The 11,816-nt window shown below is 38.2% G+C and overlaps 1 protein-coding gene across 2 annotated transcripts; it reads right to left on the bottom strand.

Moving 5' to 3' along the window:
- Positions 1-966: 966 nt before the first annotated feature.
- LOC307144085 (uncharacterized protein) lies at positions 967-11,539 on the bottom strand. 2 transcript variants are annotated; one of them, XM_079846073.1, is made up of 5 exons: positions 11,130-11,539; positions 7,251-7,333; positions 1,936-2,235; positions 1,814-1,858; positions 967-1,710 (listed from the first exon to the last, which is right to left on the bottom strand). In XM_079846073.1, exons 2-5 carry the CDS (start codon positions 7,321-7,323, stop codon positions 1,463-1,465), a joined length of 666 nt encoding a protein of 221 aa, XP_079702199.1. In that variant the 5' UTR covers positions 7,324-7,333; positions 11,130-11,539; the 3' UTR covers positions 967-1,462. The 2 variants fall into 2 exon arrangements, with proteins under 2 accessions (XP_079702199.1, XP_079702198.1); XM_079846072.1 differs by lacking the exon at positions 11,130-11,539 and adding an exon at positions 8,652-8,852.
- Positions 11,540-11,816: the final 277 nt, after the last annotated feature.

Below are 11,816 nucleotides of genomic sequence, written 5' to 3'. Positions count from 1 at the left end.
ATAAATTCCTCGTATGGATTCACTATCATGTGAGGAACGATCGCAGGCGGCTGCTCGAGGTTCGCGGACCAGAGATTCATCATCATTCCCCGCGCGAGCCGAAGAAACGCTGGAGCGCGCTTCGGGATCACGCGGGGAAACATGCATTTGGTGAGCGAGCAAGCGAAAGGGACGGACCCGTCTCTTGCTCGTCAACAAACCCATTCGAGAGCTCCGAACACGGGTGCGGACTGAAAGTAGCCCAGACGAGCATAAAGCATTCTAACTGTAATCCTTGCAATGCTCGCACTCGTCTGACTCAATGCAGCGACCGCATGCTCTTCCCCAAACACACACAGCAATATAAGTTATTTAAAACAGAAAATGGATATACAGCGTTTTACTCTGCTGACTCGTTTCCAACTGATCAGATTTAACTAGAACTCTTTCCATTAATGTTTCTTTGTAACAGAGATGAGAACGAGAGAGAGAAATCTGCACACTGCCATGTTGAAAACTAACTCCTAACAAAGATCTCGAGTTGAGTCTTGAAAGAGAGAGAGAGATTTTTTTTTTTTTTTTTTTTCAGAGACTTTGTAACACACCATAACAGAGTTGGTCTGAAAACAAAAAGACCTGCTCCAGCTGAAGCTCATCTATTTATAACCTCGTGCTGCAGGTGCGCATATGACGTCACCGGCCGAGGCTATACCTCCGGGTCAATTTCATTGACGTGTTTTCACACTATTTTCACAGCTGGTTATGTCAAAGACATTCTCATTTGCATAAGCGTATGCAGCATTGAGTGTAGCTTTTGAAAGGGAACAGGCTTTGGCTTATACTAAAACTAAAATCATTCTACCTGCAAATCTACGAATCTAAAGTTGACATGCTCATGTAACTTAAATAAATAAGGCATAAATTCAGATCATTTCCGTACGGCTGACCTGGTTTACTGTAACTTAACCATCATCATGTGATGATAAAAAGGTTTCCAGACATGTTTATTCATGTAATTGTTCTTCTATTTTTAATTATAGTAAAAAAGAACCCTTTACAAAAACACACTGTTCACACCATTAGAAAATTGCAGGTACAAAATATTAGAAGTAAAAAAATATTTCCACACTTAAGGTATAATACCACTTACCAAATACAAAATTGTCCTTTATTACATAAATTCTGAAAGTCAGAAAAAAAAAAAAAAACAGCAAAACCAAACAGTTTGGGTTTATCCTGTCTCTTCACACAGGCTTAAGTTCATTAAAGCCAAATATATTCACTGATCAATAATATACCATTGTTTCACATACATCAATATAAAACAGAGACTTTTTAAACCCACACTCAGAGTGATATAGATCAGTGGTTTGAGGTTTAACAGAGAGTAATGTGTGTACAGATATAGTTTATGGAGTTCCTATAAAGTTTGAGTCTTAAGTCAAACAAAACTTCATGTTTTCATCCTGTTGAGTCAGTGATATTAGATCACATTTACTGGACAGTTGCGGTTGTCCTCGTCGTGTATTTCGTCCAGAAGCATCTTCTTTTGCATTCCACAAGGTTTGTTGTAGTTTAGTTTAGTTTTGTAAATGACTGTTATTATGAGGATGATGATGATGATGAAACAGCCCATAACTGCAGTGATGATAGTGTTATTAGATCCAGATCCCTCCTCTGATCTAGTATTGTCTCCTGTTCTTGATCCAGGACTCGCTCCTTCTTTTGGCTCTGGAAAGGTGCGGTTTAAATAATTGTTTAAATCAAAACTCAACTTTTTTTGTGGAGTAACCTGGAGCTCAATAATCAATAACTATAATATAATATATTATACCTTGTTTGGGAAGAGCTTCAGTGTCACTTTCAGGTTTACTGGGCTCTGTGAACAGATTTTAAATCAGTGTTAGTTACATTTGCAAACATTTATTGAGTTATAAACAGTATTATCTACAGTACCTGTTATGTTCACAGTAAATGCTATGTTTTTCCATCCACACTTTGGTTGCACAAAGAATTTGAATTGTCGTGTCATTGCTGTAGTTGGAGTGAAGCTGCATGTGATGTTTCTCTGTTCATAGGAGTCACGAGGAAACTCTCGTCTACAGATTACTCTGTAAGTAAAGTTCTCAGAGTAATAAAACTTATACAGTTTAATGTATCTTCCAGTGCACTTCAGACTCAGAGAGACGCTGCAGGTGAGAGTTACTTCTTTTCCCACAGCTCCAGTCACATCCTCACAGATTACACTGATGTCATCTGAAAAATAACATGTAGATCATATAACACAGCAACTGATCAATAATACAGATTTGTTTTTTAACAAACCTCTGATTGTTGTGTTCATGTCAGTTATAAATATACACAGTGACTCTTTCATTAGAGAACCTATTCATAAATCAAACCACTGCATGTTTTTTTTGTACATTCGATATTCCAAAAAATTTGATCTCTATGGGAAACTCGCATATTTTATTATCTATTATGAATTGTAGCTTAAACACAATATAGTGATATACACACTAATTATTTAAAAAAATAATACATTAGTCTCGGCATCCAAACTCGTCCTGATTATTTCTTTAATCATGTGCATCAGAGAAACACAAGATCTTAGTCTTGACTGAAAATGTGATTTTGTGCTAATATATGAACACATAGTTTAACGTAACATAGTGTATAAATACATAAATTAACACAAAAAATGAACTGCTCCCTAACTGTAATGAATTTACCTCTATTGTGTCGGTAACACTTTACAATAAGGTTCATTAGTTAACATTACTTAACTACATTAGTTAACATGAACTGTAGGAGCCTAAATGCAGTTGATAAATAATTTAAATGTATGCGTTAAAGAGTAATTTACATGATTCATTTATGTGGAGGAAATTGTAGGGAATATTTACATGCAGGGCCGGCCCTGACCAATTTGCTGCCCTAGGCAAGATTTTACTCGGGGCCCCTTGTATCAAGGTTTAGCACTACATGTTTTCAGTCTAAGTTGTGGAAACACTGGTACTTTTATTTTTTTAATGCATTGATGTTTTTTCATTTTTATTGTTGTTGTTTTATATGATATCCAGTCCATTCTACCCCGTCATTATGTTCATGATATTATTATTATTTAATTTTTTTAAAAGGCTGATGATAGTTAAACTATACAAAAATAGCACCTACGCCACATTACAGCCTAAACACAAAAAAGTAATTGCATCTAGCATTCATGCACAAACTATTGAGATCTAGCAAAAGTGTTTGTTTTCCAGTAGATGGCAGCAAACTTCCACTAATATGCACATTCATGTTTTCACCATGAATTAAACTGAGAAATTTAGATATTTAATGTGAAATTTACATAAAATGTTGCTATTTTAAATAAACCTGTATATAAATATCATTACTAATTTCGGCAAATACTTTTTAAAATGTCCATATGTCCCCTTAAAACTGCACAACTGTAGAATAAAAACATTAGGCTATGAAAAAAGTGATATTACATGCGTTTAAAAATCAGATATGAATTTTTTTTTGACAAAATTCACTATCTGTGGCCACTGGAGAACCCATAACAGCTGCTTGCATATAGTTTAAGGTAAAACTGGAATTAATTAGCGTACATTAGTATTTTACTACTATGCAATTAAATAAACTGTTCATTCATTACACCACTTTACCTCTGTCTTTACACTGCAAAAAATGCTCTTCTTATTTAGTTTTTTTTTCTTGTGTCCAGTCTAAACATCAAAATATTCTTAAATCAAGATGTATTTACTAGTAAAATGACATTAGATACATTTTTTCCTTGTTTTCTGGGGGAAAAAATCAAAATGAAGTGAGTTTTGGCTTAAAACTAGCACAATTATCTGCCAAATGGGGTGAGAAGAATGATCTTATTTCTGTTTGGGACAGAAATAAGATTTTAATCAGAAACAAGATTATTTTTCTCACCCTATTGGCAGATAATTTAGCTTGTTTTAAGGATAAACTCACTTAAGACAAAATATTATTTTACTAATCTAGTAAATGCATCTTGGTTTAAGAATTTTTAGATATTTAGACTAGAAACAAGACAAAAATACTACATAAGAAGAGCATTTTTGCAGTGTTTCTCTTATCTTGCCTGCATCAGAGGGCTTCTGTTTTTTATGACACTACATTTCGGCAATCCGTCATAAATTATCAGACAACTTTCACCGTGTCTACACCTGGAGCGAGCGGCCAAGCACCCTAAAAAATGAAAGCAATCCTGTCTACATTAGATGCGGCGAGAGGCGACGCGACACAACAAATTCCATAAGTTAAACTGATCGCGCGTTATATTTCTGACGCACTTCAAGTAGTTTGGTGGGGGAGATTGATGAGGCGGACCGGGAAGTGGCGGGGGACTTAGTTAAGGTTTTTTGCGCTTTATACGGTCATATTTCAAATTAATATGAATAAAATACATTTTGGCGCCCCTATGGATGAGTGGCGCCCCTAGCATTTGGCTATTCCGCCTATGCCACGGGCCGGCCCTGGGGGCCAGCTGTGTATTATCATCTCCAGCCTACTTAATGCCCTCTCTCCCATTTCATGTTGTCAGATCGTTGTTTGAGTTTCCCGTCCTCGTGCCTGTCCTGTTCTCCTCTTGTTCTATGTGTACTGGACCCTGGATGACTTCACTCCCGATCTCACCACGGATTCACATTCACTCTGCACCTCCGGATCTCCATCTCAGTCCCTGCGTCACGCTCTCCTGCCAGCTATGTTCCTGGTTGTCTGCCATCTCCTTTGGGACTGTGTTTTGCAACGATCTATCTTTATCCTTGAGTATCCAGCCTAGACTTGTTGAACTTGCCAGGGCCGGCGTTTGCTATAGGCGAGCTAGGCAGTTGCCTAGGGCGACAAATGTGTCGGGGGCGCGCGCAGGCGCCCTCTAGTGGCGCCCTTAAACTTACTTCCCATTAAGCATAGAATTAAAACAAGCGAAATAAAACATACTGTTTATTAAACATGATCATCATTGGGCGCCCCCTCAGCCACACGTTTAATTACTTAACCTGATTATTAGATTGAATTGATGGTGAGTAGGCTATTGTCGAGCACAGGCGTTCAGGCGTTAGGTCAGGCAAGTGCTCATCACTGGCGCGTTCTTCAAAAATGAAGCGGTCTAACGTTAAACCCTCGAGTGCACAGGGACGGAAAAAGAGAAAGGCAGACGATCAAAAGAAAGCCCAGTATAGAGGTAAGTCTTCTCATCTCAGCCATAAAGGTGTCAAACAAAATAAATTTACTTCGTATTATCGATATTATCAACTAATATTGGACGGCATTGGACGTTTTATTGCTGTCACTAAGCTATAACTAGCTAGCTAGTTATCTACATATTACAACGCATTTCACTGACAATAAGGAAATCCAGACGATCCAAATTTTAATGCTGCGTCAATTTTGAAGGTGAATAGAAATGCCAGAAACAACTGTTCATCTTTTATTATTTAAGATAGGGATAGAGCTACAAGAACTTATATATTTTAATTTTGTAGTGGTAAGTACAGTGTATCCATAACAGCACTTTTGTTTGTAGAGGGTATAGGTGCTTAAGAGAGTTTTTACACGGTTTATGGAGTTAATATTTGGTAAATAACCTTGAACATTCTTTCTAGCATTTGTGTATGACCAATTTATTGCAGTTGATCCTTCAAGTCTTAATTAAAACTCAACCTCGCCTAGGGCAACCAAAGAGCTAGAGCCGGCCCTGGAACTTGCATTTGCAAATGCAAGTTCAACAAGTCTTTATTTGACCGGATACTCAAGGATAAAGATAGATCGTTGCAAAACACCGTCCCAAAGGAGATGACCAGGAACACAGCTGGCAGGAGAGCGTGACGCAGGGACTGATGAAGTCATCCAGGGTCCAGTACTCAGAGAACAATAGGAGAACAGGACAGGCACGAGGACGGGAAACTCAAACAACGATTTGACAACATGAAATGGGAGAGAGGGCATTAAAAACAGAACTTACCAGGATCAGTGCAACTTTGCTGCAGCGAATCATCCACCATGGCCTCGAGCACTATTGTCGCCGAATTCAGTGCCCCAGTCACCTGGCATGCCGGTCGATCGCCGAGGACGTCGAAGTGGGGGTTTCGGCGTGGGCGACCATTGCCGCTTCTACCGAGATCTCTTTTTTGGTCCCTGTAGTCTTTTTTTAGTTTTTTCAGTTTGTTATTTATCTGGACGATGTTCCTGTCGAACCCCGCTGTAGCCATGTCCCGCTGGATCTGCTGTAAAACTGGTTTCGTCCGTGAAGCCCCGTCTAGTTTACTCTGGACCTCTGCAGAGGACCAGAGTGCTAAAAAGCAGCTAATTTCCTCCTCGGACCACTGTTGCTTTTGTCTAAGCGCATCCATTGTTGTGTTTAGCGTTAGCTGCTAATTCAAAAATGGCGGTCACAAGTTTGTGTTCGTCTTGGTCATGGTAACCCCGCCCCCAGCCGCTGACGTAAGCGGTTCTTACTTCTAGCCCTGTTCTAGCCCAGCAATGTTTTGGTGCTACTTAAGAACCACTTTTCCTGGCTCCGAGGTGGTGCTTTCGGTGTGGAAACACGAAGAACCGATTTGAAACTAGGCTCTGGCTCCGATCTAGCTCTGGCTCTGGCTCTGCTTTGGTGGAAAAGGGGTATAAGTAGGCTGGAGATGATAATACACAGCTGGCCGCTGATCGCCCCCTCTTAACCATGACATACAGACACACACACACACACACACACCACACATGAAACTAGAATAAGACAACCGATCTACCAACCGTGACAGAACTAACATGAACAAACCATGAACAGCTGTATTTTTATTAACTAACGTTAGCAAAGATTAACTAATGCTGAACAGAGGTCTTGTTCATGGTTAGTTAATGTTAACTAATGCATTAACTAATGTTAACTAATACAACCTTATTGTAAAGTGTTACCCATTTATTTCTTTGTTAATTTCAACATTTACTAATGCATTATTAAAATATTGTTAACATTAGTTAATGCACTGTGAACTAACATTAACAAAGATTAACTAATGATGAACAGAGGTGTTGTTCATGGTTAGTTCATGTTAACTAATACAGCCATATTGTAAATGGTTACCCAATGATCTATATACAAGGTCTATATGTATATATTTATAATCTATATGTAAATTGATTAATACGATTTTACCATTTTTCTTCATAACCTTTTATTTAGTCCCTCCTCAAAACTCTCACACACTCTTTCTAGGGGAAAGTTATTCTCTTACCATCATCAACTTCACAGACAGCAGTAAAAGTCCAAACCAGAATCAACAGCGGCACTGCATTTACAGCATTCATGGTTCTGATTCTGCAATAGAAAAAAATGACATAAATATGTGCATCAAAAGGGAAACATAAACAACTGTAAAAAGGATGGCTACTAGTAGCTCTCCCAATGTGAATTTGCCGGTTGATAAACCACTACACTGTAAAAAATGTATAATCTTCCCAACTAGAAATTTTCTAGTGACTGGTCACATCTAAAATTTTAAATTGGCCAAATTGAATTTCTGTGAATTGAATTTTTTCCATTGTGGCAACAGCCTGTTAACATGGGCTCAATTAGAAATAATATGTTGAGCCAATGGAAACATTTTATTTACCAACACTGTAAAAAATGTCAGGCCTCTCCAATTTAAAATTTTCTAGTGACCGATCACATCTAAATTTTTCAATTTGGCCAACTAAAAAATTTAGATGTGATCAGTCACTTGAAATTTTTGAATTGGAGAAATGTTTTACAGTGAAACTGTGGTTGGTCCAATTAAATATTTTAAATTGTAGTAACAATTGTTTATTTCTCACTGTCCCAAAAGACAAAAATGACTAAAAACATAAATATATTAAGCAAAATACAGAAACAGACAACAGGGTTGACATTTTATCACATTACTTTATTAACAAGTAAATTCCAACACAGGATATTTGGGTGAAAATACCTTATTTTCAATAAGGAAAAACTCTGAATACATTCAAGAAGTCTTCTGCATAACAGAGCGTCCGGTGAGAGAAGTTTACCACAGAAGATCAGGTATACGGGAATAACCCATTTATTGTCACCACAACTAAGTACACTGAATAAATACTCTTTGCATGTGTGTGTGTGGTATTCTACAATTAAAAGATAAAAGAGAAAAAGTAGCCTACAAAATAACAAATAACAGTAGTCACAATAAATATAAGCACAGTAATCTCCACAAGGAATATTTAACTACAATGATCAATACAGTAAATAGGAAGAACAAATGTGCCATTATATAGGGAAAAATGCACCGCTACAAATGACTAATATGGTGCAGTTGAAATTCTACACCTTTCAGCGCTGAATACAGAGACGGAGCCGCTCAGTCTAGCACAGTAGGCTAGTGCGTATGCGCTTAACGAGTGCTTTAACTCTCAGAAATGAGCGATATACATATTAAATAAACCATATGATGAGTAAATGGTCTTTGCGCACGAGCACGACAGTGATATATGTGAGGAAACTGGTATGTAAATATACCCAAAAACATCTTTACGAGTTAGTTCGGGTTTGTCACTTGCATACATTAACTTCTACACCCTCAAAGCAATTAAACGGTTCATAAACAAAGTAGAAAACAACATATTTAAAGACTGCTACTTACTTTGCAGGCACGCACACAACTTTAGCAAAGTTGTAGTTCTTTTAGTTTAGTTCTAGCGGTTTTCTTAACTAAAACTAAGATTTTACAGTACATTGATTTATTTATATTTAATTTTATGCATGCAAGTGGCCACTGCACTCATCCCCTGGCCCTGTTGTGGTTGTGGAGCGCCTCCGCACAGGGGAGGAACCACTGTACCGTGACGTGTTATCGGAAATAGGAAAATATGTGGAAATAGTGGGCGCAAACGGACGGCGAAGTGCGGTGGATGGGATATCCATCTATGGGTTTCTGCCGGATTCATTTTCCTTTAATGTCCATTACGTCATATTCTTCTTATCAGTCCTGTTCTTGTTAAAAAAAGAAAAAACTTCCTCTGCTTTGTTCATTTTCCCCACTGTCCAGTATTTCCTTAATTCCTGTCCCTGTTATTCCAGCTTTTCCTAATTCTTCCATCATTTCTTTTCTCTGTTCTTCATAGTGTCTGCAACTCAACAACACATGCTCTATAGTTTCTGCAAGCTGACAGTATCACAAAAAACATCTGGATGCTTCCTTATAATGTGTAATGTGCTATTCAAATTACTGTGACCTATCCCTAATCTGGTCATAATTATTTCTTCTTTTCTATTTCCTCCCCTATTCTTCACAGCCCCAGCTTTATTTTGAATATCATACAAATGCCTCCCTTTAGTTTCCCTGTCCCACTGATGTTGCCGTTCTCTAATGGCTTCTTTCCACACTATGCTCTTTCCTTCAGCTTTATTGATTTGGTTTTCCTCAATCCATTCTAATGGCATCATAATACCATATAATTCAACTGCATACACACTCAGATCATTTGTAGTTCGTCTGCTTACCTCACCTCTTTGATTAAAAATGTAAACTGCAGATCCAGTCTTCCCTCTTTCTGGATCCTTTGACCCGTCTGTATAAATCTGCACATGATCATTATATTTATAATCTATATATCTATAAAATTCAGCTGCCAAATCTGTACTATTGCTTTCTGTTTTGACTTGAAGTAACTTAAAATCAGCTTCCATGGTTTCTAGCTTCCATACCGGGGTATCAGGCCACATTACAGTTGGGCAGAGCTCCTTTTCATACACTCCCAAGTCTCTTGCTGCCGCATCTCCTATCCACCTAAAACGTAACTTTTGTGCTCTCTCCCTTTCCCAGTTATCTTGCAGTATTCTTTTGATTGGATGACTATCTCCATGTTCTTTGAATAATTTACAAGCAATTGTTTTGGTCGAATATTCAGTGGCATTTCTCCTGCTTCAACTTGGAGAGCACACCCGATGTTTTTACTGCTCCTAAACATAATCTCAGTGCTTTTACTTCAAGCCTTACAAGTACAGATTTGGCTGCTAATCCATACGCCACACTTCCATAATCCATCCTTGATCTTATTAAACTTACATACTTCAGTGACTTATAATCTGCTCCCCATTCTTGTCCTGTTAAACATCTCATTATATTTATTACTTTTTTACACTTGTCCTCCACATACCTGACATGCTCTACCCATGTTAGCCTTGTGTCAAAGTGTACTCCTAAAAAGCGGAATGTTTTAACTTTCTATAAATTACTTCCATATAGCTTTAGATTCATATTTTCCTTGATTTTCTTCCTCGTAAAAAACATCACTTAAAGGGGGGGGGGGGGGGGCACTCAGTTTCAGTCAGTCTCATGTCAATTTGAGTACCTATAGAGTAGCATTGCATCCTGCATATCTCCGAAAAGTCTTTATTTTTATTATAATTATAAAAGAAAGATGCACTGTTCCGAGTCTTTCCGGAAAAAGCCGTGCGGCTGGGGGCGTATCGTGTGGGCGGAGCTAAAGAATGTCGAGCGCGCGCCGCTGTTACTGTGTTGAGTGCGTCTGAAAGCTGCGTCATCCCTAAAAGCAGGGAAAAACTTTATTCAAAATAAAAAATGGCTTTTAATCAGATACAGCCATACATCTATGATCCGGAATCAGACCCAGAGGCTGAAGTTGAACAGGAGCAGCAGCAAAAACGGCTAGAGCAGGACATCAACTATGTGGTATAAGTTACACTAACTATATAATATGCTTAGCGGCTTGTGTTATTTAGAACACCATGTCAAGCGCGAGTGTTACAATGTGTGTGTGTGTGTGTGTATGTGTGTGTGTGTGTTTACGCGTGGTTTGTGTAGACATGATTTGTAGTAAGCGGGCTGGTTTTGCGCGTCAGGCTAGTGTTTACATAGAAAGACATGGAATAGTAGCGCATTTGAATGAAGAAGCGCGCTTATTTAGTTCAACATATTTCCCCATTCTTTGTGTATTGTTGTTTGGAGTGCTTTTACAATACACAACATACACATATAGTGGCCAGCTAAACAAATGTACACACTATACATCGCATACTCCATTGATCAATACGTGATCATGTTTGGGCTACTTGATGGGCATAGGCAAAAACAGACATTTGAAGCAGTCTTACTCACTGCCTGTGGTTCCAACGTTGGGACCTTTATCGTTGGGACCGCTCCATCCTACAGTATTAGGCGATCTGAAAATCCGGCGTCGAACTGGGCCTTGTTGTTTATAAAACAATCGGCACCGAAATGCAGGGAACAGACATAAATATTTGCGCAACTCAGTTGTTGATCCGGAAAAGCAAATTCCATCTGTACGAGCCAGCGCTTTGATGGGCGTAGCCTATTGCTTTCACGCTCTCCCTCTCTCTCTCTCTCTCTCTCTCGCGCGCGCTCATTTATCATTCTTTCCATTAGTTTACAGACATGAGATGTCAGGGCAATGGGTCTATAACTTGTTGGTTTACCAGAATCTTTCCCAGGTTTTCTTATCGGGACAATAATCGCTTCCTTCTAGCTCTTTGGTTTCCCTTCCTCCCACACTTTATTGTACAGCATCAACAACTTCTTCTTCCCCTCCTCACTTAACTGTTTCAACATGCTATAACAAATTTAATCTTTTCCTGGTGCAGTCTTAGCTTTTGATCTATTCAACTCTCCCATGTTAAATAGTACATTTTGTTCATCATTATTTCTCATCATCCTTAGTGCCTCTAAATTTTCAAATTTAGTTTTCTCTCTGCCTTTCTTCCCTTCTTCAGATAAATGATTACAATTATATTTATTATATATTATATTATATATCAGATAATATTT

The sequence above is a fragment of the Gobio gobio genome (genome assembly GCF_949357685.1).
Source record: "Gobio gobio genome assembly, chromosome: 20".
In the NCBI taxonomy this organism is placed as follows: Eukaryota; Metazoa; Chordata; class Actinopteri; order Cypriniformes; family Gobionidae; genus Gobio; species Gobio gobio.
The sequence above is the reverse complement of the archived record's forward strand: the minus strand, read 5'-3'. Positions and strand labels throughout refer to the sequence as shown.

What these genes read in the sequence shown, in the direction of transcription:
- LOC307144085 (XM_079846073.1), bottom strand. Translation starts at nt 7,323, where the DNA reads ATGAATGCTGTAAATGCAGTGCCGCTGTTGATTCTGGTTTGGACTTTT. An exon ending in TGTCTGTGAAGTTGATGATG is followed by an intron (nt 2,236 to 7,250) that starts GTAAGAGAATAA and finishes GTTATTTTTCAG; the next exon opens with ATGACATCAGTGTAATCTGT. An exon ending in TGAAGCTCTTCCCAAACAAG is followed by an intron (nt 1,711 to 1,813) that starts GTATAATATATT and finishes GCACCTTTCCAG; the next exon opens with AGCCAAAAGAAGGAGCGAGT.